Source organism: Sus scrofa, chromosome 6, assembly GCF_000003025.6.
Source record: "Sus scrofa isolate TJ Tabasco breed Duroc chromosome 6, Sscrofa11.1, whole genome shotgun sequence".
Classification (NCBI taxonomy): Eukaryota; Metazoa; Chordata; class Mammalia; order Artiodactyla; family Suidae; genus Sus; species Sus scrofa.
The window spans coordinates 71,847,227-71,874,420 of record NC_010448.4 but is presented as its reverse complement, the minus strand read 5'-3'; the positions used below and the strand labels follow the sequence as shown (position 1 = coordinate 71,874,420).

The following is a 27,194-nucleotide window of genomic DNA, read 5'->3' as shown; positions in this document are numbered from 1 at the left end:
CCGTATTCTCTCCGTTCTTTGTGTGTATGTCTGTGTGTGTTTTTAGGGCCGCATCCATGGCCTGTGGAAGTTCCCAGGCTTGGGGTCAAATCAGAGCTGCAGCTGCTGGCCTACACCACAGCTCACAGCAATGCCAGATCCTTAACCCACTGAGTGAGGCCAGGGATCGAACCTGCAACCTCATGGATACTAGTCGGATTCGCTTCTGCTGTGCCGTGACGGGAACCCCCTCTGCTATTCTCTTCAAGCGGGCCGTCTCCACCCTCCTCACGTCTCCTTGGGTAACACGCTTTCCGACTTGGCACTGACCTGGACCCGAGTGATTTTATTTGTTTATTTATTTAGGGTTTTTAGAGGTTTTTTTTTTTTTTTCTTTTTCATTTTTTAAAGTTGTATTGAAGTATAGTTGATTTACTGTGATGAGTAATTTTTATGTGAAATTAAAGGCACTGTTTTAATCCAGTACCTAGAGCCAAGCCCGTTCCCCCAGGGCTGCCCAGCCAGCCTAAATGTAGCATTTTCTCTTTTCCGAGGCCACAAAATGCAGGCCGCATTGGCCTGGCTGATGGCAGGGGCTGTGAGGCAGGGCAGAGTGGGGATTGGGGACACCCCGCCCCCACTCTCGGGGTTGGGGTGGCTCTAAGCCGGTTCCCTCCAAGGGTCACCTGCAGGTCGAGGGGGCCGTCAGACGAGCCCAGCCGTCACTTCAGCCCGTCCCTGCTCAGGGCTTGGAAGGGACGAGTCTGGAGCTCTCCATTCCTCGCTCTCTCGTTTCTCCATCACCCACCTTAGGCAGGCGGAGCCAAGCCTCTCGCTACTGTCTTCCCTCTTGGCAGGTTACCCCAAAGGCCACCCCGACGCAGAGAGCTTCGAGGCCGACCTGAAACACCTGAAGGAGAAGGTGGCGGCAGGAGCCGACTTCATCATCACCCAGCTTTTCTTCGAGGCTGATACGTTCTTCCGCTTCTTGAAGGCTTGCTCCGAGATGGGCATCACCTGCCCCATCCTCCCGGGCATCTTCCCCATCCAGGTGAGGGTCCCGGGAGGGCTAGTGGACTCCCTCCGGCCCCTTGTCCCGGCACAGGCCAGAGTTCTTGGATGCCCATTAGATTTTCGTCAGACAGACGCGCAGTCCTGGCAAAGTGTTGTCTTTCCACCCCGTTGATCAACTCTGATGTCCCCCCAGATAGCGACAGTACCTGTTGGTGGGGCTTACGGGTCAGAGTCACTAAAAGGGATTATAACGCTCATAAATGTTGCTAAAATCGGTATTTCCCAAACTTGGCTGTCTCCAGAATCATTTCATAAGCCTTTTTGAAAGATAGATTCCCAGATCCTCTGCCTAGGGGTTCTGAGTTAGTAGTTTCTCAGGGTGAAGCCTGGGAATTTGTACGTTAGTTCTTTTTTTTTTTTTTTTTTTTTTTTTGTCTTTTTGTATTTCTTGGGCCGCTCCCGCGGCATATGGAGGTTCCCAGGCTAGGGGTCCAATCGGAGCTGTAGCCCCCGGCCTACGCCAGAGCCACAGCAACGCAGGATCCGAGCCGCGTCTGCAATCTATACCACAGCTCACGGCAACGCTGGATCGTTAACCCACTGAGCAAGGGCAGGGATCGACCCCGCAACCTCATGGTTCCTAGTCGGATTCGTTAACCACTGCGCCACAACGGGAACTCCTGTACGTTAGTTCTTAACATAGTGATCCGCTCATCAGTGAGGATGGGGAGCCACTGGCTCAGGTGACCACATGTTATGGATAAATACGTGTAGGGGCCGAAGGGCTGGTTCAGACCAACGGCAGGAATGCTGTAGGTCTGTCCTCTGCAGAGTTTAAAAGCAGGACCAGGCGGATCCTCGCACGATGTGGCCTGACTTTCCTGGGTCACGGTGTGTCACACTACGGGGGCCAGGAGACCCGGTGGGGGATGAGTGTTTGGGGTGAGAGATGGGCTGGGAGATGGCGCCCACTGCCCCCTCGTGTCCCGGGCAGGGCTACCACTCCCTCCGGCAGCTCGTGAAGCTGTCCAAGCTGGAGGTGCCGCAGCAGATCAAGGACGTGATCGAGCCCATCAAAGACAATGACGCCGCCATCCGCAACTATGGCATCGAGCAGGCTGTGAGCTTGTGCCAGGAGCTTCTGGCCAGTGGCCTGGTGCCGGGCCTCCACTTCTATACCCTCAACCGCGAGGTGGCCACCACAGAGGTGCTGAAGCGTCTGGGCCTGTGGATCGAGGACCCCAGGTGAGGCCAGGGGCCCCAAATTCAGGCCCAGGAGCCACAGAGGAGAGTCAGGCGGGCAGAAAAGTCAGGGAGAGGTCGCAGAACGAGCAGCTCGCCCTAGCAGCGCCAGCCACCCTGGCCGATGGCACCCTTGGGGCTCCGGTGTCAGCAGGAACACCACATCCAGCTTGATGTATCCGAGTTGAATGGAAGAACCCAGGCTCGGTGGTGCCCCCTCCCCACTGCTCCCGAGGGCAATTCCCTGAGGCTTTTTGTCTTGGTTCTCACCCAGGCGCCCCCTGCCCTGGGCTGTCAGCGCCCACCCCAAGCGTCGGGAGGAAGATGTCCGTCCCATCTTCTGGGCCTCCAGACCCAAGAGTTACATTTACCGCACCCAGGAGTGGGATGAATTCCCCAACGGCCGCTGGTGAGTCCCTTTGGATGAACTGTTTCCTGGCGGGGGTGGGTGGGGGACACAGATCATGGTCGCACCCTCTGGAGCAGGATTCACAGGGATGCCCCCCTCCCCGACCCTGGGGCGGGTGGATGCTGTCACGGTCTTGTCTGGAGGTCAAGGTCAAGGGTGTGCCTTGACCTTGGCACCTGCTCTGCCAGGGGCAACTCCTCCTCTCCCGCCTTTGGGGAGCTGAAGGACTACTACCTCTTCTACCTGAAGAGCAAGTCCCCGAAGGAAGAGCTGCTGAAGATGTGGGGGCAGGAGCTGACCAGCGAAGAGAGTGTCTTTGAAGTCTTTGCCCACTACCTCTCGGGGGAGCCGAACCAGAATGGCTATAAAGTGAGTGCTGCTGGGGCGGCTCCCTGGTCCCCTCCCCTCGCCCCGTGGGCCGGACCTCAGGGCTGTGATGGCCCCAGCCTGAGGCTCGGCATCTCGGCAGAGGGAGAAAGTGAGCTGGGGAGTCCCCATGTGGGGTGTCTGGAAGGGGCTCATGGGGGCAGAGCCAAGCTGGGTCTCTGACGGGGACAGGGAGGGGCCCAGGGTGCCAGATGGGGCCATGACCCCCAGCCCCGCTCCCCCTCCTCAGGTGACCTGCCTGCCCTGGAATGACGAGCCCCTGGCGGCCGAGACCAGCCTGATGAAGGAGGAGCTGCTGCGGGTGAACCGGCGGGGCATCCTCACCATCAACTCCCAGCCCAACATCAACGGGAAGCCGTCCTCCGACCCCGTCGTGGGCTGGGGCCCCAGCGGGGGCTACGTTTTCCAGAAGGTGTGGCCCTTCTTGACTGGCACTCACGGGCGCCCCCGGGATGGGGACTGCAGGCTCTTCGTCTCTGGGACTTTCTGTTCTGAGTGGCAGGGGATCGGGGTGGACAGGAGCTCGGGCTCAGAGTCACGCAGACCTGGGTGGGCTGAGCCTATGACCACGCTGAGCCTCAGCATTCTCTTCTGTAAATGGGGACGTGTCCTGGGATGAAACTTGACAAAGCCTGCAAAGCACTCTGCACGTGGGGCGCATCCCCTAACTGGGAGCTCTTGTCACTGTTCCTTGTGGACGCTTTTCACCCAGGGCGGCTGCAGTTAACTTTACCTTCTAAAGCGCCAGGGCCCTAGGGTTAGAAGGATGTGGGTTTTTGTTCCAGCTCTGCTGTTTACCATCAGTGCAGGCAAGTCGCTCAACCTCCCTGAACTCTGTTTCCTCATTTGTAAAGTGGGGCTGACAGCGCCCTCCCTGCAGTTGTATGAGGGTTGTAGCAGATGGATTTAAATGAACCCGGCTTAATCCCTGATGGAGATGGGCAGGTGGGATGTGTCTTTCTCGCCATATTTGCCAACCTGGGTGCCCTGTGCAGCTTCGGAAAAGACTTCTCCACGGAGCCTCCCCAACTGGACGGAGGGTGGCAGGCATCCCTTGGACCCGTCCAGACCGGCTTCCTTCCCCTTTGCTGAGTTATTTGCCAGCTCCAGCTAGTGGCCACCGCTGTTTCCAATGCCTTTTTTTTGGCCACATCCGTGGCCTGTGGAAGGTCCCAGGCCAGGGATCCAACCCATGTCACAGCATAGCAGTGACAACAGCGGTTCATTAGCCACTACACCACCAGGGAACTCGCCCAACACCTTATGTGTCCTGCCACATGTGTCCTCATGGGTGCCTCCCGGGACAGTCAGGAGAGCAGATGTCTGGTGTGGGAGCACACAGGATGCTCAGCAGCATCCAGAGGATGCGTCCAGCAAGGGGTGGGTTCCATGACAGGCGCCCATCTCCCTCCCGCAGGCCTACCTGGAGTTCTTCACTGCCCGGGAGACGGTGGAGGCGCTCTTGCAGGTGCTGAAGAAGTATGAGCTCCGAGTGAATTATCACATCGTGGATGTGAAGGTAGGGGCCAGCCTGGGTCACCGGGTCCGAGGGCGCCACATTTATGCCACCATCCGGCAATCACGGAGCGCCCCGCCAATCCAGGCATTGTGCCAGACAGACACGCAGACAGAGCCAGGCCCCTGCCCTCTGAGAGCTCCCAGCCTGGCACGAGAGGCCATTCGTGGATAATCATGAGCAGGTGTAAGCAGTGCGCTTTTTTTTTCCTTCTCTTTTTTTTTTTTTTGCTTTTTAGGGCTGCACTTGCAGCCTTTGAAAGTTCCCAGGCTGGGGTGGAATTGGAGCTACAGCTGCTGGCCACAACCACAGCCATGCAGGATCTGAGCTGCATCTGCGACCTAGACCACAGCTCACAGCTGCACCAGATCCTTAACCCACTGAGCGAGGCCAGGGTTCGAACTCACAACCTCATGGACACCAGTTGGGTTCATTACCACTGCACCACAACAGAAACTTCCAGCAGTGTACTTTCTAACAGTAAAGCTCCGTGTGAAAGGCCGGGGCCCCAGGGGTGGGATGTCTAATTTGCGAGGTCAGAGGAAGCATTTGGAGGGGCCCTGTGTGGCCGGAATGTTTTTTTTTTTTTTTTTTTTTGCTTTTTAGGGCCGCTCCTGCGGCATATGGAGATTCCCAGGCCATGGGTCCAATCGGAGGTACAGCTGCCAGCCTACACCACAGCTACAGCAACGCAGGATCCGAGCTGTGTCTGCAACCTACACCACAGCTCACAGCAACGCCAGGTCATTAACCCACTGAGTGAGGCCAGGGATTGAGCCCGCAACCTCATGGTTCCTAGTCGGGTTCGTTTCCACTGTTCCACAATGGGAACTCCATGGCCTGCGTCTTTAAGGACAAGGAGGAGAGGGCATTCTGGGGAAAGCGGAGAGCATGCAAAGGCATTGCTGCCAAATGGGGTCAGAGTGAGGCCCAGGTGTAAGTGGGGCCAGGTCCAGGGGTCTCCCCGTGCTGCCTCGAATCTGGGTCTTCCCCCATGGGCAAGAGGGAGGCGGGCTCCAGGTTTTGTTGGGACAGGTCCCAGTGGACACTGTGAGCAGCGCAGGGTCAGGGCAGGCCTGGTGGAGGAGCATCGAGGCCTGGCCAGGCGAGACACGAGGCTGGACACAAGAGGAAGCCAGCAGAGCCCCCGGATGTGGAGCTGATTGGAGCATAGGGCGGAGGAAGGAAGAGCCCAGGATGACCTCTGGGTTTGGGGCCACAGGGAGAGTGGCACAGAGCTGCAGAGCCGGGGTGGGGTGGGGCTGCGTGCACTCCCGGTGAGAGCACCACAGCTGCCTGCACCCCAAGCCGCCCCAACCACCCCCTCACCGCCGCCCAGGGTGAAAACATCACCAACGCGCCCGAGCTGCAGCCCAATGCCGTCACTTGGGGCATCTTCCCTGGACGGGAGATCATCCAGCCCACGGTGGTGGACCCGGTCAGCTTCATGTTCTGGAAGGTAAGGGGGCCGGGGGTAGGCCTGCCCTGCCCCCCTCTGGGGCCTTGGGTGGGCCGTGGGGCTGGGTCCCAAGTGTGGGACCAGGGCTGACAGCACCCTGACTCTGACTCATGGTGGTTCCTTCTGGGCTGGGGACCGGGGGTGGCATTGGCTGGGGGGCCCCGTTCTGCTCTGGGGAACATCCTGCTGGGCAGCAGCAGAGGCCCTCGGGGTGCTGGGCATGGAGCCCTGGCCCGGGGGCAACCCTGTTCACCCAGCCTCTGTCTCTGTGCGTCTCTGCGTGTGCCTGTCTGCGTGCCTGGGTGGCGCACGTGCAGGACGAGGCCTTCGCGCTGTGGATCGAGCAGTGGGGCAAACTGTACGAGGAGGAGTCCCCGTCCCGCATGCTCATCCAGTACATCCACGACAACTACTTCCTGGTCAACCTGGTGGACAACGAGTTTCCGCTGGACAACTGCCTCTGGCAGGTGGTGGAGGACACATTTGAGCTTCTCAACAGGCCCCCCCACAACGAGAAGGAGCCCGAGGCCAGTGACCCTGCGCCCTGAGACCCTTCGCGTGAGGCTACCGTGTCCCACCTTCCGCCTCCCGGTCCCGGCTCTTCTGGGGACTCCTGTTCTTCGCTTCTTCCCAGCCCTGGCCTCCCCCCATGATGCTGGCAGCTGGACTGGGGGGCTTCCGGCTCTGGCTGGACCTGAGTCCGCCCCACATGGGAGCCTGGTGTTCCCCGCTCAGCCGAGTCTGGGCTCTTGGTGGGGAGCAGCCCCCCGACCCCCACAAAGGACCCCTGTGGGCAGAATGCCGTCCTCCCTGAGAAGGGGTGTTGCTGACAGAGCCCCTGGGAGCCGGCCTGGGGCTGCGGTGACCTTGCTCTTGGGGCCTGTGGGATGGGGACACCAAGCACGCAGCAGGCACAGTGGGACTGCTGGCACTGCGGAGGAGACAAAGTCAAGGTACCGCACCCTTCCGCCTCCAAGGCGTTGGCAGCCGAGCACCCCCGCTTGCGATTGAAGGAGTGACCACTGCCTGCCAACGCCCCGTTGGGCACGAACCCTGGACGGACCTGGGGCTGAAACCTGATCACGGTCCCTGCCCGCTCTTGGCCGAGAGCTCAGCTGGACTGTTCCTTTTCTACACGCCTTTTTCACACAGCTGTCTCTGTGTTCCTGTGGCTCAAGAAAGCACCTCTTCAGGGTCAGAGGTGTCTGAATCCCTGTGCGAGTCGGAGCCGTGGCCTTTGCCTTCTCCCCTGGCCGTGAAGGCTGAAGGGTGCCCTGCCTGCTGCCATGGAGGGCGCAGGTGAGGTTTGCTCGAGCAGGGTGGACTTCCTGGCTTATTTTTCAGGCCAGACCTCCTCCTGCCAGCTGCCCCCTCCCCTCGGGGCACCCTATCCCGGAATTTGCCCGGCACTGCTCCCCAGGAAGCAGCCCTCAAGCCCTGCCGCCCAGAGGTGCTAGGCCGGTCCCTGCGCATGGCCCTGCCCGTCTTCAGTGGCTCAGGGGAGGAGGGGGTGGGCATCCAAAGAGCGGCCTGATGGCAGAGGAAGTGGGTCAGAGCCGTGTGCCCTTCAGTGCCAGGACAGCCTGGCTGGCCGGGGCAGGGCCAGCAAGAGAGACAGAGAGGAGCCACTGGGACCAGGGGTGTTTTATTGTCCTTCAGAGCTCTCGGCCTGAGTGCCCCGCGGCGCTCCCCAGATGGGTGGGGCTCCGGTCTGTTTTTCTTTCCCTGGGCCTGAGCTACAGCTGCAGCTGGGCCCCCTGCTCCCCGCCGGGGCCAGTACAGGCAGAGGATCTGGCAGCTTCGTCTGCTCCCGGCCTTATCCTAGGCCTCCGGCTGCTCCTCTGGCTCTGCTCCTCAGGCCCCTGGCTGCCAGGCGCTGGCGCCACCTCTCAAAGGCCTGGAATGGGGCGGGGGAGGGCAGGCTCTCTGGCTCCCTCCTGGGCCTGTGCTGTCAGCACTGGGCTAACACCTGGGCCCAGTTCCTTTTGTCCCCAGGGAAAAGGAGGCCCTTCCCTCTGCCCCAGGCCAAATGCACAGGCTCGGAATAGAGGGGACTTGAGGTCTGGGAAGCTGTGATCTGAGGGCATGATAAGGAGGGGCTGGTGTGAGCAGCTGCAGTGCCACAGGCCAAGCCTGGTTCCCAAACCATCAACAGGGTGGGACCGGGCTGAGGACATCATCACCAGCTGAATTACAGGCTTGGGAAGCCAGGCTGTGTTTTCTCCAACTGAAAATGAAGGGTTCTGGGGGCAGCCATCAGAGAGGGCCAGAGCTCCAGATGTCCAGGTCTCACTGTTCTGGAAGGGCCTGCGAGGGGGTGGGGTTGCCCCCCAGTACCTGGGAAAGAACCCAGCTGTCTTCCCGTTGCTGGAAACGCTGAGCCACCTGCAGCCGCAGGACCCGCTGCCGCCACAATCGCCAGGCCCGTCTCAGGTGCCACTGCCTGAGCTATGGGGACAGTCGGTGACCCTGAGCTGGGCCTGTTGCTGCCCCCAGTATTCCCAGCCCGTTTGCTGCCTCTCCCACCTGCACCTCTGTGGCACCAGGTGGAAGGGATGTGACAAGGGCATGTTAGTGATGCAGACTCCTGCGCCTGTGCCCAAGGTTTCAGGCGTGGTAGGTCTTTACTTTTGAGAGACACTTCTAGAGCTTAGGTCTGGGAATGCGAGATGGGACATCAACCCGAGGGTTGGAAGGGGCCTCCCCACTCACCAGTGTCCATGCCAGCTGCTCTGCCTCCCAAGCGTCCACCCAGCACTGCCATGTGGCTGCCAGGCACCTGGCCTGCTGGGAGCCCTGGAGCCTCCGAAGTAGTGTCTCAAGGCGCCAGCGCTGCAGGTACTTCCTTCTGGGGGGAGAGGCCCTGCTGTGCATCCTGATGGCCAAGGATGTCACGGCACCTCCACAGCCAGGAAAAAGGGCAGGACCATGGGCCCAGGTCTGGCCCCCACCCCTGCCCCTTGCTCTCCGCACACAGGCTCTGCTCCTACCTCAGCCACGTTTTTCTGGCCTCGCCTTTGCCCTTGGGGTCTCTGGGCTGCTGCAGCAGGAGCTGGGAGGTGGGGCAGAGGGGAGGGTCTCTGTCTCCTGGAAAGAGTCCAGGGGGGAGAGGTTAAATTGTCATTCAGGAGGGCAAACTCCGCCTGGTGCCCCTGGAAGTGGAGCATAAGGAAGAGGGTGAACAAGAAATGGTGTTGGGGAGTTCCCCAGTGGCCTAGTGGTTAAGAAGTCTCTTGTCACTGCTGTGGCACAGGTTTGATCCCTGACTCAGGAACTTCTGCATACCATGGGTAGGCCAAAAAAAAAATGTGGTATCAAGTGAGTTAAGTCTTGTGTCCCGCTTTCCACCACATCTGCCAAAGCCGCCTGCGGCCCCAAAAGCAGTAACAGCTGAGACAGGAAAAATTGGAATTTTTCCAAATGGTAAAATATTCCAGAAGAGGAGGAGTTCCCATTGTGGCTCAGCGGTAACAAACCTGACTAGGACACAGGTTCGATCCCTGGCCCTGCTCAGTGGGTTGAGGATCCAGCATTAGACATTGCCACGAGCTTCAGTGTAGATCATAGACTCGGCTCAGATCCCTCCTGCCTGTGGCTGGAGTGTAGGCCGTCTGCTACAGCTCCGATAAGACCTGGAGCCTGGGAACTTCCATATGCTGTGGATGCAGCCCTGAAAAGACCAAAAAAAAAAAAAAAAAAAAATTCCAGAAGAGGAGATTGGCGGGAAACACAGAGTGAATATATCAAACTGGTTCACGAGGAGCCTGAAGCTAATTCCAAGCTCACACCTCAGACTGTTTATCCCAGGAGGGAAGATCTCCTTACTCTGAGCCCAGGACGGTGCTTTCTGCTGCTTCTGTCCACCAGGGCTGTGGTGCTGGGTTGGGCTGGGCAGCCCAGGCCCTGCGGGCTGTGGCCTGCAGCTGCGGGTCTGAGGGAACAGCCAGACAGGAAAACCTGAACCAGTGGGCTTGGACCTCCAGGGGTCCAGGTGAGCTGAAGGCATCCTTTCCTGCCCTGCCCTCCCACCTTCTGTGTGTGCATCTCAGGTTCTCCTGGGAGCCCCGAGGCTCCCAGAGGAGACAGAAGGTGCCCGAGAGTAGTGACAGCCATCAGCACAGGCCTCTGCCTCCTCCTCCTCCTCCCACAGATGAGAGGACCAGTGATGGCTACCACCCAGGGAGCGCCTGCCTGGGCCAGGCACCGCCTGTGGGGCGGGTACTGCTTAAGCTTTACACAGTTAAATTCCTTGCCTGAGGCCCCACCTCTCCAGAGCTGTCTGACCCCAGAGCCTGAGGCTGCACCCCACCCCCACCCTCCCGCTCCGGCCTGGCTCCCTAAGGGGCTCTCTGCCACTGGGAAATGGCATAAAGCCTACTCCCACTGTCAGGTGCAGGCTACCTGGGCACGTGTGTGCACGTGGTAGGAAGAAGCCTGGAATTCAACGCTCTGGTTACCATTTACCATTCCTGGCATTTCTTTGTCTCTACAAGCTTCAGTTCCTCCATTGGTAAAGCGAATCCCTGCCTGCCTTTGCGGACAGGAATGGCATGAAAGGGTTTATAAACATGCTCCGAAAACAAATTTGTCTTGAAGCACAGATCTAGAAATAAAAGACCCTGAGACCCCAAAATCTGCAGTTGCCACAGCCCCGCCGAATGTGCATACGTGGATTCTGCAAATAACCAAAGCTGTGACTTTCAATTCTATTAGTAAAGAACCACTTTATAGCATAACACTGTAAATCAACTACAATAAAATTTTTATTTCTCTTTTCTTAGAACGTTTCTAGAGTCTACCACCTACTTCCTGGCAGCCTGAAACAGGATTCTGGATGATTCCAGCTCACCTTGAGGGACACTATGTGGCCTGCCAGCAACTCAGGCTGTGTCTTGGAATGATACACAGCCTGTCTCTTGGCTGCCATGCAGTGTCACTCCTTGCACCTGAACTTATTGTGGCCTCTTCCCTCCTGCTAAGCCACCAAGTTCTTGTCACCATTTGCTGGTGTCAGAACTAACTAGAGCAAGTTTTTAAAGAGTTTTTTTTTTTTACTTTACATTTTCTGATTTTTCTGAAGTGAGAACGTTCCATTTTCCATTAAGGAAAAAAAAAAAAAAAATTTCTACTGACTCCAATCACCTATCTTGACCCTAGGCTGCACCATGACTTAAGAGTCCAGGTGCCCATGTCCCTAATGAACATGGCCCAGGGCACATCTTTGTGGTGGACTGGCACCGGGCTGGTCCTCAGTAGGTGCTCAGTGAATGTTTGTTGATGGACCCATAGTTGGCTGTCTGCCAGACTAGGGTGAGTGTCTGAGAACTGGTAGGGAGGGTGTCCACAGGCCACTGGGGTCCTGGAGAAGCATCCAACCACCCTTGCCACCTGGGCTGAATCAAACTGATGCTGAGGCCACTGGCCCTCGGGTAATTTGGGGCTTCCCACCCCAGGAGGGCCCCACCTCACCTGCTTTCTCAGGGCTGGAGGGGTCGTGAGCACCAGGAGGCGCCCTCTGGTGGCCAACCTGGGCCAGTGCCTGAGGGCAGCCCTGGGCCAGGGCTGGGCTGTGCGGGCCTCCGCCTTTGGTTCCAGCCACACTCTGAGCCGCGCTGTCCTCCCCTGGGCCCAGTGGGTTCGCAGGAGACGCCTGGGCCCAGCCTGCTGGAACTGGATGATGACGGCTCTCTGGACCCGGCCCTGGGCTGCTGCCTGGGCCCAGGCCTCTAGGACCCTGGCGGGGCGGGGCGGGGCGAGGCGGGGTGGGGTGGGGGGCAGGGAGGAGGCCATCAGGGCAGGGCCAGAACTCCACAGAGGGCTGCAGGGAGCCCTTCTCTGCCCTCACCGGTGCTCTGCAGTGGGGACCTGGCAAAGCCCTGTGCCTGTGCTCCTCCTCCCCCATCCCTCTTCGGCAGAAATCAGGTTAAAATGGGCACGGGGAGCAGCAGGGTTTCACACGATGGGGACAGGCATCCTGTTTAGGGGACAGAGATAAAGCAGGCCCACCAACTGCTCTTTCCTTCCCATCCTCCCCACCCCCACCCCCAGTTTACTGAGCACCTGCTGTGCCTCTGGGCCGAGCTGAGCCCACGTTATATCTCTAATCCTGATCCCCGGCAACCCTGAAGGCAGGCCTGTTATCTTCCTTTTACCTTCAAAGTTAGACTTGCTCAAAGAGGCAGTGGTACAGCTGCAAGGTGCAGAGCTGGAATCTGACCTTAGGACCAGCTGCGATGACCAGGATCTCCTCTCCCTGTCACCCCCAGCCCCCTGAGCCCTGGCACCGGCCACCAAACACCCTCTACCTACGGCAGCCAAAAATAAGCCCAAGGCCCGAGCTGGATGCCCAGTGCAAGACTGCCCTCAGGCCATGGGCACCCACCTGGCGCTCAGCTTCCTAGCAGTATGGGCTCGGCTGAGTCCACGTAGGCAGGACTCAAGCACCCACAGTGTCTAGCACAGGGCCTGGGCCTGGGCGCTGTCTGCAGGCAAGCCTCGTAGCACTGGCCCGGGGCCACTCACCTTGCAAGAGAGGCCTGCTGTGCCCAGGCCCTCCTCAGCTGCCCGTCCATCTGGCGTCCCTGCACATGGCTTCTCCAGGAGAAGGAGGCCCGAGCCACGTGCTGTGCCTGAGGCCGGGCTGCGGCCACTGGGGTTTCCCACCACATGGCAGATGTGGCCCCTGGAGCCTGTCTCAGGCCATCTTGGAAGGCTGCACATGTGGCCTGGAGGGTCCTTATGTCTCTCACGAATCCACCCCAGGCCTGGAAGTGGCTGCAGAACAGATGCAGAGGAGGGGCACAGCTGGCTTCACAGTCAAAAGTCACATTTATTCCAAATCACACCCCAGGAGTTCCTGTTGTGGCTCAGTGGGTTAAGAACCTGACTAGTATCCATGAGGATGCTGGTTCGATCCCTGCTCAGTGGGTTAAGGATCCAGCCTTGCTGTGAGCTGCAGTGTAGGTCACAGATGCAGCCTGTGTTGCTATGGCTGTGGCGTAGGATGGAAGCTGCAGCTCCGATTCAACCCCTAGCCTGGGAACTTCCACATGGTGCAGGTACGGCCTTAAAAAAAGAAAAGGGAGGTCCTGTCGTGGCTCAGTGGTTAATGAATCCAACTAGGAACCATGAGGTTGCGCCCTTGCTCAGTGGGTTAACGATCCAGCGTTGCCGTGAGCTGTGGTGTAGGTTGCAGACACGGCTCGGATCCCGTGTTGCTGTGGCTCTGGTGTAGGCCGGTGGCTACAGCTCCGATTCGACCCCTAGCCTGGGAACCACCATATGCCGCGGGAGCGGCCCAAGAAATAGCAAAAAGACAAAAAAAAAAAAAAAAAAGGAAAACACAAACAAAAAAAATTACACCCCAAAATTCCCTACAAATCCTCACAGGTTATATACAGTTTCACATATACAGCCCAGTCCTTAAAAATGTATGGATCAAACATAAAAACAAGGATTAAAAAATTGTGTGGACTGATATGTAAGAGGTGAAAGCTCTGCCTTTCATTTAGGGACCTTGGCACACACGCCCCCGAGCTCAGGGGGTCAGGGGCTGCCCGGGGTGGCGGGGGTAGGGTGGGTGGAAACCCAGCCATTGCAGGTTCAGGCCCCCTCCAACAGGGATCAGCCACACCCTGACGGCCCCTCTGGGGCCACTCTGGGGCACGAGGTCAGTGAGGGGGGACACGGACCCTCACTCCCAGAGGGGCCAAGAAAACGCCAGCCACTCTGGCTCGCTGTCCCTGTCGGGCCCCTGTGAAGGCTTGCGAGTTTATCCTGTACCAACCCTGGGAGAAAGCATCACTCGTGCCCTCTGCTTCAAAAGGGGCATCAGCCAACAGTAGACACACTTGACTACAGCTTCTCTATTTAGGATGGTCTCTGCTCTGACCGTCTACGGAGCCCCTGGGCTGTGACCCAAATGGCATGTGAATCGGAGCACACATTATGGTGGCTGTTCAGGGAGTTGATGTCCCCGTCCTTTTTTTTTTTTTCCGTACCCAAGGCATGTGAAAGTTCCCGGGCCAGGGACTGAACCTGTGCCACAGGAGCAACCCAGGCCACCGCTGTGACAACGCCAGATCCTTAACCTGCTGCGCCACAGGAGAACTCCCGTGTCCCCATCTTAACTGTGAACACTCTGAAACTCCAGGGCTGACCCGGCCAGAAGGTGGAGTCCTGGACTTGTCCGGGCACCGGGTGGGGTTAGGGGCTTGCTGTTCCCCACCTGCTGATCAGCACAGATAACGGGAGGTTGGTGGTCATGGCTCTACGACTCTAAGCTGGGGGTCCCTTCGCGCCCCCATTTCCTGGGTCCCAGGCCCCCAGCCTGGCCTGCCCCTGGAGCTGCAGGGGCCCCCTCCCAGCTTCCCACCCCCTCACTCTCCACCCCCAGGCCCACTCACTTCTGCTTCAGGACCTGCTCTGGACTGGCTGCCGTGGCTCTCCGATGAGCGGCCACCTGCCGCCAGCCCCGGAACACGGCCCCCCGAAGGCCCCAGAGGCGGCCCTGCACCCACTTCTGGTACTTTTCACGCAGGAGCTGCTGCCCTGTGACCAGAGAGATGCTGAAGGTCTAGCCTTTTCCAGGGCCCTGAGAAACCATGGGCCCCCGCTCGGCCAGCCTGGGCCTCTACCCAAGTGGCAACAGCGGAGGCCACCCAACTGCCTGGGTTAACATTAGACCTTCCATTGCAGGGATCCTACTTGGTGACCAAACCAACCAACTGATAAAGTTTTTAAAAATGTTCTTGAAGATGGTTGGGAATCAAGAGAATTCACATAAAAAATATAGATTCCCAGCTTTTCTGTAAAAATGAAGGTCTGGCAACACTGGGCCAACATTCTTGGGCAACCTTGGGCTGGAGAAGCATCTGTCCCCAGGGGTCAGGCATGAGCCTTCCAGAAAAACCAAGCCCCCACCTGCCAGCCAGCCAGCCCACTGATAGAATATGTTGGAGTAGTGGGAAACCTCCAAAATGACCCCCAGTGACCCCTGCACTCTGGGCTGGGCTGAGGGCACAGTGACTCAGCTGTCAGCCCTGTGGCTGCTGAAGGCCAGGTGAGAATCCCCACAGTCGCTGTGTGTGTGTGTGTGTGTGTGTGTGTGTGTGTGTGTGTGTGTGTGTGTGTTGGGAGCGGGGATTCCACTTTTATCCCCATTTTCCAGATACGCTGAGACTCAGAGAGGTTAAGCAGCTTGTTTAAAGCTCACACCGTCAGGGAATGGAGGAGCGGAGACGCGAACCCAGGACTGTGGTGTCCACACCCCCTGCTCTGCCACTTGGTTCTGGGTGGGCCCTGTGAGGGCAGGGGTGGTCCCATCACTGGACTCTATTAGAAGATTCGGAATTCCGGGTGTCCCCTCACCCCTGAGGCCCCGTCCCAGTCCCCAACTCACTCTGCCAGCAGGAATGCCAGTGGCCCAGGGCACGGCGCTGCAGTCTCCGGCTCCGCTCCCAGGCCCACTGCTCTGCCTCCCGCTGCTGTACCAGCCGCCGCCACCACAGGCCCAGCACTGCCCTGCAGCACCGATCCTGGGCCCAGCGGGCAGCCAGCTCCCTCCGGGCCCCATGGGCTGCTGCCCAGTGGCTCCAGCCAAGGAAGATGCTGAGAAATGGAGTGTCCACCTTCAGGAGGTCACTGCCACCCTGGACCAGCCTGGCCCTGCCCTCCCCTTGGCAGCAGGGAGGGGCTTGGGTTGACTCTTCACCCTCTTTCCATTATGGAGAGAGTGGGTTGCAGGGGGCTGGAGGGTTTAAATGCTACTCTGAGGGTCACAATGACAGGGGGCCAGGAGACGATGGGACCCAGACCCCCAACACCAGGTGCTGTGCTCAGCCCCTAGTGATAAGGTTGCTATCAGCTGAGTGCTCACCAATGCCAGGCACCTGGCTGGGGGATGCACGTGCCCCACCTCGTGGATTTGCAGTGGAGCAGGAGACACAGGCACAGAGAGGTTAAGCAATTTGCCCAAGGGCACACAGCCAGTGAGCAGCAAAGCAGGGCTTATCACAGCCCAGAAATTTCTGAGAAATGATCACCTTGCAGAGTGGCTTCCCCACCCCCACCTCTCAGCAGGGCATCCTGGGAAGGCAGGAAAAGCTCTGAGTCTGGGGTATAAGAGGGAGCCCTCTTGGGATGCGGACCCCAATGGGATGGGCAGGGGGCCACGGGAAACAGAAGTCCACAGGGGAGGGGTCCATCCTGGGAGGGGTCCCTACCGCCTCTGAAGGGTGCTCAGGTGCCATCTCGCTGCGCCCCGGGACTGCTGGGCCCGCGCCTGCCAGAGCAGAAGGCACCGCCCCTGCTGCCGCTGCCCAGCTGTCCACAGAAATTTCACCAGAAGCGTCTCCAGGAGAGCGGGGGCCCTGGAAGCCTGGGGAAGGAGGCGTGGAGTCCTTTTCTCAGAAATTTCTGGGCTGTGATAAGCCCTGGCCCTTCCACCCTCTCCCTCCTACTCCTGGCCCTCCTCCCCACCCTCGGCCCCTCACCTTCTCCAGTGAGCTGTGGGGTGAGCTGCAGCCCCGCCAGGCCTCCCCTCCCAGGATGCCGCCCAGCGGTACGGGGGCCAAGGTGGTCCTGGGAAGGGTGCCGGGATCCTGTGTCCTCATGCGCCTCCCCCTCAGGATGTGGCACAGCGCCCGCTGCTGCACGTCCTGGAAGAAAGAGCTACAGGAAGGGGCAGGTGAGTGCAGGGCCCCCTCACCTCTGGCTGGGGTGCTGGAAGGGTGCCACGGGGCCAGAGCTGGCACGCTGCCTCCTATACGGGCCGCACATTGAGATCACTGAGGGTTCTAAGAAATACTGATGCCCACTGGGGTCCCATCCCCCGGAGATTCTGATTTAATGGCCTGGATGTGGCCTGGGCTTCCACATTTCCCAAAGCCCCTGGGGTGACCCTAGGCTACAGCTCTACCTGCGCTGATCACCTGGCTGATCCCCGCCACACTCCCTGGGGGGCAGGGGCCACGTGGTTGAGGAGGGGTGGAGCTGGGCCCAGGCTCAGGGCCCCAAGACTCAAGAGCCCACGTGTCTAACCTCCCCAGTATTTCTGCCTTCGCTCCGTTATTAAGTTGGGGAAACGGATGCCTGGGGGAAGGACATGTCCAAACTCCAGCCCTCATCTCTAAGTACTCATCTCAGGCCACGGGACAGCCCTGATAGGCTGCGGGGAAATACAGCTGCACCCTGATGCCCAAAGGCCAGAGGAGAGACTGGCGGAGGGAGGGCTACCCTTGGAAGGATCAGGGTGAACTGAGTCTCCTTAGAGTTCCAGGGGAGCCTTAAGAGAGACTGAGGGGAGTTCCCGTTGTGGCTCAGTGGTAACAAAACCCGTCTAGTATCCATGAGGACGCAGGTTCGATCCCTGGCCTCACTCAGGGGGTTAAGGATCTGGTGTTGCCATGAGCTGTGGTATAGGTCTCAGACACAGCTTGGATCTGGCATTGCTGTGGCCAGCAGCTGCAGCTCTGATTTGACCCCTAGCCTGGGAGCTGGGAACATCCATATCCCGAGAGGGCGGCCCTAAAAAAAAAAGAGAGAGAAATTGAGGGTCCAAGTGGACCAAGCGTGTGTGAGGCTGATGGATGCCAGGTACGCAGCTTTCAAGGACAGAATTCTTGACCCTGCAGCTGCCGCCTCACCCTCCTCCTGATATCCCATCAGTGAGACTGGCTGCTCCTGACCGCCGTCAGCCTGGCTCTGAATCCCAGCAGCGACCCTCTTGTACAAAAGCATCACCACAAAGCTCTCACTATAGGGACCTTCTTCTTTTTTTTTTCCCTAGGGCAGCACCGTCGGCATATGGATGTTCCCAGGCTAGGGGTTGAGTCAGAGCAGTAGCCTCCAGCCTACGCCACTGCCACAGCAATGCCAGATCCAAGCCACATTGGAGACCTATGCTGCAGCTAGTATCCACATCCTCATGGATGCAAGTCGGGTTCTTAACCCGCTGAGCCACAGAGGGAACTCCTTGCTCCCGATGTGCAGTGGGATCTAGAGCACGCTGCTCGACCCCTCTAGCCCTCAGTTTCTCTAGCTGTATAAGACGGCCAGTGGGGGCAGGGGAAACTGGCTAACCCACTTATTCATTTACAGTATTTATTCTGTGCCTATGGCAGGCCGGGCACCTGCCAGATGCTGGGAGGCAGTGGTGAGGAGACAGACGTGGTTCCTGCCACCGGGAGGCTCCCACTTAGCCGGGGAGAGGTGGGTCCTGATTCTGGGGAGCAAGGGGATCATTAAACCAACCTCAACATCAGGTTCCAGCCCCCTTGATAGGACTCTGTGCCTGTGCCCCTGGCCACTCCCTGGCCCCCACAGCTGTCTCGGTGTCCCTGCCCCCCCCACGGCCCCACACATGCTGGGCACCACAGGGGACCAAGCCCCATGCTAGGGCCATAGGGAGGAGCAAGATGTGGCCTTTTCCCTTATGGGACACTCCGGCTAGTTTGCACTGACATGACCACCCCACGCCCCAGGCCCAGCCCCAGGTCACAAGCTCATGGACACCTACTTGGCCTGCTGGCGCTGAGAGAGCCTTGTCCTCCATAGCAGCAGTGCCCAGTGGAGGTCGCGTCTCCGGCAGACTTCCTGCAGAGATCCAGGGCTTTGGTCCTGGGGCAGTGTCTGGGCCTGAGACACCATCCCCAGGCCCAGGGCTGTGGCCTCTGCAGCAGCTGAGCTGAGCAGAACCACGGTCCCTGAGAAACAAGCGAGAGATGAATCAGTGACCTCCCTCTGCTCAAAGCCATTGGTGGCTGCTGCCTCAGGCCTCTGAGGACCTCTCCCCTGGTGGGCACTGCCCCCCTCCCCCCGCCTCCAAACCCTCCCCTCCGGGACACCTCAAAGGTCCCATCTTCCCCTGTCAGTTTTTGGTTGGGAACAGAGGTTACATCCATTCCAGGTGAAGGATGGAACAGACCTCTCGCCTGGAAGAGCTCACGACAGGGGTCAGGATAAGACCCATCAAGGTCTGCTCCTCCAGGGACCCCTCCAGACCCTCCCAGGCCTGCCAGCCTGCGCCCCGAGAAAGCTCCCAATCTCATCACCTCCCACCATGAGAATCCGTAAGTCAACGGAGGCAACTGCAGAAGGAGCTTAAGTAATGCTGTTTGCTGGGGTGGGAGGGAAAGGGAGCCCCTTGGCCTGCCACCTGCTCACCTGCCTTTGGCTGGCAAAGGGACAGCTGGGTCACCTTCGCCCCATCTGAGGCCCGGAGCTGCTTCATCCGCACCCACCGCTGCAAGCACATCCTCAGGGTCCCCGCCTGGCGGTTGGCCACGTGGACCCGATACCGCGTCCCTCTTTGCACGAAACGCTGCCAGGCCCCAAAGCACCTGGAGAGCCAAGAGAAAGAGCTGCTGCTAATTGTAATGACTGCAGCTCCACCACTGAGGCCCTGGGCAAGCCCCTCACCGCTCTGCGCTTCAGCCTTCTCATCTGTGAAATGGGGCTGCTAGCAGGATGGTGTGGCATGTAATCTGCCCAGGCCACACACATCACTGTTGGGTGCCTGATGGCCTCAACAGTCTCCTGTGGCATCTGCTCACGTCAGTTCCTACACGGCAACTAGAGTGATATTCTCTATCTCAAATCAAATTACCATACTCTCTTGCTAAAATCCTCCAGTGGACTGAACCTAGAGATTCTCATACTAAGTGAAGTCAGACCAAGACAAACATTATATAGTGTCCTTTACATGTGGAATCTAAAAACAAAAAACTTATTTACACAGACTCACAGACCCGAGGGAGGGACCAATTAGGAGTATGATGGAGTTCCTGTCGTGGCTCAGTGGTTAACGAATCCGACTAGGAACCATGAAGTTGCAGGTTCGATCCCTGGCCTCACTCAGTGGGTTAAGGATCTGGTGTTGCTGTGAGCTGTAGTGTAGATTGCAGACTCGGCTCGGATCCCGCATTGCTGTGGCTCTGGTGTAGACTGGGGACTACAGCTCCGATTCGACCCCTAGCCTGGGAACCTCCATATGCCACAGGTGTCGCCCTAAAAAATAATAATAAAATAAACAAAATAGGTAAACAACAAGGATTTACTCTATAGCCCAGGGAACTATATTCAATATCTTGTAATAACCTACAATTGAAAAGAATGAAAAAAAGGATATGTATGTATATGTATAGTTTATATATATAAGCTACAACCAAATATATTTGTGTACATATATATATATATATAATATATATCTGTATAACCAAATCAGCTTGCTGAACACCTGAAATGAATGCAGGATTGTAAATCAACTACGCTTCAATAGAAAGGAAAAAAAGTAAAATAAAAAATTGACTTAAAGGGCATCTCCCAGCTGCCTCCCACCCTCTGCCCACTTTTCCATGTCCCCCTACCTGCAGAGCCAGGCTCTCTGCTGCTGGGGGTCCAGTGGGGCTGCCCAGGATGCATGTGCAGCAGGAGAGAGCCAGGTCTGTGGGGGCCTCTCCATCCTCTGGGTCCTCAGCCTGGCCCCAGGGGCCTCTTCCGGGACCCCCTTCTCCCGCCTGGCCCATTCCTTTTGGAGGCACTCCAGGAGGAAGACTAAAAGGAGGGAAAGAGGAAGGAGAGTGAGAGGAGGGGTGCTTCAGGGCTGGGAGGGAGCGCTGACTCCCGGGACGCCAGGCTGTGTGGCCTTTGGCCAGTCACGGTCCATCTCTGGGCCTCAGTTACTCTGTGAGGAGTCATGTTTAAGAACTCTCTAATTCTTTTTTTTTTTCTTTTAGGACCACACCTGCAGCATATGGAAGGTTCCCAGGCTAGGGGTCCAATTGGAGCTGAAACTTCTGGCCTATGCCGCAGCCACAGCAATGCGGGTTTGGAGCCCCATCTGTGACTCACACCAGAGCTCACAGTGGCGCCGGATCCCTGAGCGAGGCCAGGGAATGAACCCACATCCTCATGGATACTAGTCGGATTCATTTCTGCTGTGCCACAACGGGAACTCCTAAGAACTCTCTAATTCTAATACTCAAGCTTCTGCCTGGCCTATACCAGCATCCATAGCACACGAAGGCAGGATGTGCACTTCTCATACTGTGGGTCCTTGAGCTGGTCACTTACTCCCTTGGGGCCTCAGTTCCCCATCAGGAAAATGGGCACAATGCCTTCCCAGGCCATAGTGCCAAGGTCACTATGAGACTCAAAGGAGATGGTGTCTGGGACAGTGCCAGAGTAGACATGCAATAAATACTCACTCAGGACCCCCTGCCCTGCCCAGTGTGGGGGCCCGGGCCCTGCCCTACTCCCTCCCCCCCCATTTCCCAGTGCCCCACATCTCACCAGCCAGCTGTTGCAGAGGCTTCGGGATCTGGACTCCCCTGTTTCCTCCATCTGGCTTCCGCCCAGAACGCAGTGCAGACAGCTGGGTTCCTGGCTCCTCCCTCAGACTCCCTGGGCTGAGAGTGAAGGTGCCCAGAGAGAAACTGATGCCCAGGGCCGAGGGAGGGCACACCATTCCAACCCCGCCCAGCCCAGCCAGCCCTGCCCTTGGCCGCGCATCCGCCCGCATGCACATGACTTAGGGGAAGGGTTCTGCACCTGCTGTATTCCCTTCAATACTGTTCAGATTTTTTTTACAACAAACATGTATTAAAATACTATTTAAATCATCATTTTAAACACTTTTTTTTATTTAAAAACAACAAAACAATGAGTTCCCATGGTGGCTCACTGGTAATGAATCTGGCTAATATCCATGAGGCCACGGGTTCGATCCCTGGCCTCTATCAGTGGGTTAAGGATACCACATTGCTGTGGCTGTGGTGTAGGCCGGCAGCTATAGCTCCGATTTGACCCCTAGCCTTGGAAACTCAATATGCTGCAGGTGAGGCCATAAAAAGAAAAAAAAAATACATTGGAGTGGAAAATTGAGGAAATGAAAATAACTTTTAATCTCACTGCTCCAGAGATAAGCACTATTGCTATTTTAACTTTTTGAGGGGAAGAGGAAATGAGATTTATTTATTTTTATTTACTTTTGTTTTGGTTTTGTTTGTTCTTTTTGCCCATGGCATGGAAAAGTTCCCAGGCCAGGGATTGAACCCTGGTCACAGCAGCGATCCGAGCCACAGCAGTGACAACACTGGATCCTTAATCTAATTCACCACCAAGGAACTCCTTATTTTTATTTCTTATTTATTTATTTATTTATTTTTGTCTTTTTGCCTTTTCTTGGGCCGCTTCCGAGGCATATGGAGGTTCCCAGGCTAGGGGTCGAATCGGAGCTGTAGTCACCAGCCTACACCAGAGCCACAGCAACGCGGGATCCGAGCCATGTCTGCAATCTACACCACAGCTCATGGCAACGCTGGATCCTTAAGCCCCTGAACAAGGCCAGGGATCGAACCCACATCCTCATGGTTCCTAGTCGGATTCGTTAACCACTGCACCACGACGGGAACTCCATTTCTTATTTATTTTTTTATTTATTTTTTGCTTTTTAGGGCCACATCCTCGACATAAGGAGGTTCCCAGGCTAGGGGTCTAATCGGAGCTGTAGCCGCCAGCCTATACCAGAGCCACAGCAACGCTGGATTTGAGCCACGTCTGCAACCTACACCACAGCTCACGGCAACGCTGGATCCTTAACCCGCTGAGCAAGGCCAGGGATCGAACCTGCAACCTCATGGTTCCTAGTCGAATTCGTTAACCACTGCGCCACGACGGGAACTCCTACCTATTTTTATTTTTAACGGTGGTAACATACACGTGAGATTTACCCAGGTCACCATTTTTAAGTGAACAGTCCAGTGGTGGTAATTCACGTTGTTAGGCAACATTTTAGTATTTTTCCTTCCAGTCTTTTTCTATGCACTGTTAACGTTTGTGGAACTTTATCTTGGATATGATTTCTTATCCTTCTGTTTTTCTTTAATTAACACTCCTGTAACTGGACTTCCCTGGTGGCCTAGTGGTTAAGGATCCAGCATTGTCACTGCTATGGCTCATGTTTGGTCCCTGGCCCGGGAACATCTGCATGCCGCAGGTGTAGCCACAAAAAAAAAAAGAAGCAGCAGCAGCAAAAATTAAAGGAAAAAGAGAGGAATTTTTAAAACAGTGACAAACATCACATTGAACAGTTGCCAAATGTTCATCACATGATTTAACTACAATTTTCTCACTCAAAGCTGGGTCTTTCGACTGCTTTCAAGTGTTTGTTGGAGTTTTTTTGGTCTTTTGTCTTTTTAGGGCCGTCATCGCGACATATGGAGGTGCCCAGGCTAGGAATCAGAGCTATAGCCACCAGCTTACACCGCAGCTCATGCCAACGCCAGATCCCTAACCCACTGAGCAAGACCAGGGATTGAACCCGCGTTCTCATGAATACTAGTCAGGTTAACCACTGAGCCATGATGGGAACTCCCTGTTTTGACATTTTTACAAGTATAAGTATCACTGGGATGGACATTCTTTGCACAAATCTTTGTCCACATTTACTGGTTTCATCTTCCTTCTCTTGTGGGGGAGGGGAAACGGAGACAAGGAGGGAAAGCCACCAGCACTGCCCAGGCCACAGGGACCCCCACCGGGGTGTCCAAAACTACCTGCTCCTCTGGGCGATGTCCACTGCTGGTTTTCTTACAGAGGGGCCTCGGTCCTGGCCTCCCCCAGAGGGTGAGGGTCCTGGCCCAGCCTGGACGCGAGGCTGCCCTTGTTTCTGCTGCTGAATCAAGTTTCTCCACTGGGTCAAGAGAGATGGGGAAGAGGGATGCTAGCTGCAGCCCCAAATGTGCCCGAGAGGGGGCCTCAGGAAGGGCAGGTGCAGGAGTCAGACATTTTGGCCAGACTCCAAATTTGTGGTCTTGACCATTAAAACTCTCCTACCTCTTTGGGGATGAATGAGTGAATGAATGAATGAAGGACTGAACGAATGAATGAATGAATGAACGAATGAAAGAATGCATGAATGAATCAATGAACGAATGAACGAATGAAGAATGAATGAATGAATGAATGAACAAATGAATGAATGAACGGGGAGATGGAGCCCAAGAGGCAGAGTTTTCCTTGGGAGAAAAAAACCTGGAGCTGAGCCCTCCTAAAGCACTTTTCTCAAGGAGGAAAGGATCCAGAAGGGCCTTCCCAGGCCTGGCTGGCAAACTGCTAGTGAAAAAAATAGCAACTTCTTAAACAGCAGAAGGCTTGCTATGTGCTAGGCAGGGTTCTGAGTTCCTTGAATTTTTTTTTTTTTTCTTTTTAGGGCTGCACCCATGGTATATGGAGGTTCCCAGGCTAGGGGATAAAAGCTGCAGCTACCGGCCTACACCACAGCCACAGCAATGCCAGATCCAAGCTGTGTCTGTGACCTACACCACAGCTCACAGCAACACTGGATCCCTAACTCACTGAGTGAGGCCAGGGAACGAACCTGCATCCTCATGGATACTAGTCAGATTGGTTTCCACTGAGCTACGTTGGGAACTCCCCTTGTATTTTATTAATTTAACCTCATGACAGCCCTGAGAGATAGATACTATTATTATCCTATTTTAGAGCTACTGAGACTAAGGCACAGAGAGATTAAGTAACTTGCCCAAGGTCACATAGCAAGAAAATGTAGGAAGGAGTTCCTGTCATGGCTCAGAGGAAACGAATCTGACTAGTATCCATGAGGATGCAGGTTCGATCCCTGGCCTCGATCAGTGGGTTAAGGATCCGGCGTTGCTGTGAGCTGTGGTGCAGGTCGCTGTGGCTGCGGAGGACCAGCAGCTGCAGCTGTAATTCAACCCCTAGACTGGGAACTTCCATATGCCGTGGGTGCGGCCCTAAAATGACAAAAAAAAAAAAGTAGGAAAAAAGAAAGTCTTGAAGACAGAATTTGAGCTCAGGCAGAGCTCGTTCATGCATCTGAGCTGACACCCACCCATCCCAGGACCCAGCACTCAGGAGGTACAGCCTGCGCCCTGGTAAAGCCTCCTTCCTAGACACGCTGGTGTTTCATCACCTCCCCGTGGCCCAACCTGGAGGCTCCTAACCTTTTGGAAAGTCCGGGCCAGCAGGGCCTGCGTGTGTCGCCCCCAGGCCACCTCTAGCTGGGCCTCCCGGAGCCACAGCGCCCACTTCAGTGCCTGCAGGCTCCTGCGCAACAGCTGCCGGCGGCCCAGCGCCACAGCTGCAGCCACTGCCCGCCGCCTCTGCACCAAGTGCTGCCATGCTCTGAAACATCTGGACGGCCACTGCTGGCTGGGGACAGACCTGGTCGATCAGGGGGATGGGCCTGGACCCCCGGCCCCAGGGAGCTGCCAGGGGCTCGGGACCACCCACGTGGCCTTTCAGCACGGAGGGGCTGCCCCACACTGCGGCAGGAGGGCAAGCTGGACTGGACGCGGGAGAACTTCCCTCTCCGGATGGCTAGCCTGGGAAATCCTGGACGCGCACCTGGAGGCAGGAGGATGCCCCGTCTGACAGCCAAGAGTGCGGGGCAGCCTCACAAGCTGAAGATCCCTGGGAGCAGCAGTCCCCACGTTCCCATCCTAGGGGCCAGGAGGGTCCTCCCTCTCAAATCCCGCGTGCCTTTTCTCCACCAGGTCCTTGTCCCCAGACAAATGGGAAAGGAGCCGTCCCAGGAGTGTGGCCCCAGGCCCCAACCCACAGCCAGTGGCCTCACCCAGCTGGCTCAGACTCCGGGTCCGCAGTGCTTCCGGCTCTGTTCTGGAAAGCAAAGGGACACGACATAGCTCTCAGGCCGAGGAGGAATCGGGACTGGACAGCCCCTGCCAAGCCCCTGTCCAAAATCTCCCTTTCTTTTTCTTTCCTTTTTTTTTTTTGGCTTTTTAGGGCCACACCCATGGCACATGGAAATTCCCAGGCTAGGAGTCAAATTGGAGCTGCAGCTGCCACCCTACACTGCCACAGCCACAGCCACAGCCACAGCAGGGCCAGATCCAAGCCTCATCTGCGACCTTCGCCACAGCTCACGGCATTACTGGATCCTTTAACCCACTGAGTGAGGCCAGAGCTCGAACCCGCATCCTCACAGATGCTAGCTGAGTTCTTAATCTGCTGACCTTAACCCGCATCCTCAAGGTCTCCCTTTCTGAGGAAAGGTAACAGGGGAGCAACTTGGAGTGAAAATTCCTAGGAGGGGGCACCCCTCCCCCTGACCCCGAGTCCCCCCAACTCCCACTCCCAGACCCATCTGGCTTCTACCTGCAGGACACTCTTCACAGCAGCCGTGTCTGGCGGACAGGAAGCCGGTCTCTCTTCCTCCCTACTGACCTGCTCCCCCGGGGTCCCCTCCCCTCCTTCCTGCCCTTGGAGGACGCCGGGGGCTGAACTGGAGGAGGATGGAGAGCAGAGTCTGGCCTCACTGCTGCCCGCCCCTTGAGGGAGCAGGGGGTCACCCCTCTGCCACCTGCCGTATGCAGTTCCTAAGGAGCACTTCTCTCCGCGCCTTGGGGGGTGGGCAGGAAGGACTCCCTGCTCAGGGTCAAGGGCATCCCCAGTCAGCATCCCCAAAGCAGTCTCCAGTGATGCAGGCTTGCTGCTTGCCGGAGAGTCTGTGAGCCCACCCTGGACCCGGGGCATCCCCAGGAAACCCGCAGTTTCCCTGAGAGCGTGGCGGTGTTTCTTCCTCTCATCCCAGGAAGCAGGACCAGGCTGGCTGGGCTGGGGGCGAGCAGGGAGTGCCTGGCCACGCTAGTCCAGGGCCCCCGCCGTGCGGGGCTGGAGGTTCCCGGGATGCCCAGCACCTGAGACGGACCGCCTCCTGCTCCAGGCGTCGCACAGAGGCCAGCAGCTGGTGGATGGCAGCTTGGGATAGGGTCCAAGCCTGGCTCTGGGTGGGGATGGCCAGATCCTCCAGGGTGAGGGGTTCCCCTTCGAGCCTAGGGGTCCAGCTCCCCAGGCCACACCGGGATATGGGGTCTGGCCATGTGTGTCCATTGAGAGGGGCCAGGCCTGCCTTGGGCATGACATCTGGGCAGGGGGTATCTTTGGCCAGCAGTTGGGACCGCCTCAGGCTGGCGATGGACAAACCAGTGGCCACTGGGGTAGGGGGCTTCCCCAGGGCATCACATGGGGCTGGAAGCTCTCCTGGGGCTCTGACCAGCGGTGGGGGTCGGTCCCCTGAGGCTCAGGTTACTCTGCTGGGCTATCCCTTGGGGCCTCCCGCCCAGGGGCTGCAGATTGCGCTGCTGCTGGAAGCGTGAGTTGATCAGCCGGCCGGTGGTGTCCAT

General features: G+C 57.3%; 3 protein-coding genes across 12 annotated transcripts in view; 1 reads left to right on the top strand and 2 right to left on the bottom strand.

Moving 5' to 3' along the window:
• Positions 1–10,784, top strand: part of MTHFR (methylenetetrahydrofolate reductase) — an 18,482-nt gene extending 7,698 nt beyond the window's left edge. For 9 of the 10 annotated variants that reach the window (XM_003127574.4, XM_005664995.3, XM_005664996.3 and 6 more), the window contains exons 5-12: positions 837–1,030; positions 1,988–2,238; positions 2,510–2,644; positions 2,833–3,013; positions 3,261–3,443; positions 4,449–4,550; positions 5,887–6,006; positions 6,324–10,784. In XM_003127574.4, the coding sequence (XP_003127622.1) occupies positions 837–1,030; positions 1,988–2,238; positions 2,510–2,644; positions 2,833–3,013; positions 3,261–3,443; positions 4,449–4,550; positions 5,887–6,006; positions 6,324–6,554 (1,397 nt within the window). In that variant the 3' untranslated portion in view covers positions 6,555–10,784. Of the gene's footprint in view, positions 1–836; positions 1,031–1,987; positions 2,239–2,509; positions 2,645–2,832; positions 3,014–3,260; positions 3,444–4,448; positions 6,007–6,323 lie in introns of all 10 variants that reach the window. The other variant, XR_002344905.1, reaches the window with a different exon arrangement.
• Positions 7,534–25,217, bottom strand: LOC102165849 (uncharacterized protein C1orf167; the record flags this gene model as incomplete). Its single annotated transcript, XM_021097593.1, has 12 exons — positions 7,534–11,740; positions 12,529–12,780; positions 14,412–14,556; positions 15,407–15,615; positions 16,230–16,384; positions 16,500–16,677; positions 18,524–18,710; positions 19,171–19,346; positions 20,373–20,559; positions 21,298–21,413; positions 23,562–23,698; positions 24,993–25,217. Coding segments are annotated over 12 exons (2,559 nt in total), but the record flags the coding sequence as incomplete, so codon positions are not given.
• On the bottom strand, positions 25,183–27,194 carry LOC110261388. Its single transcript, XM_021097592.1, is given in 4 exon segments — positions 25,183–25,668; positions 26,167–26,677; positions 26,679–27,059; positions 27,124–27,194. Coding segments are annotated over 4 exon segments (1,011 nt in total). The 3' UTR covers positions 25,183–25,620.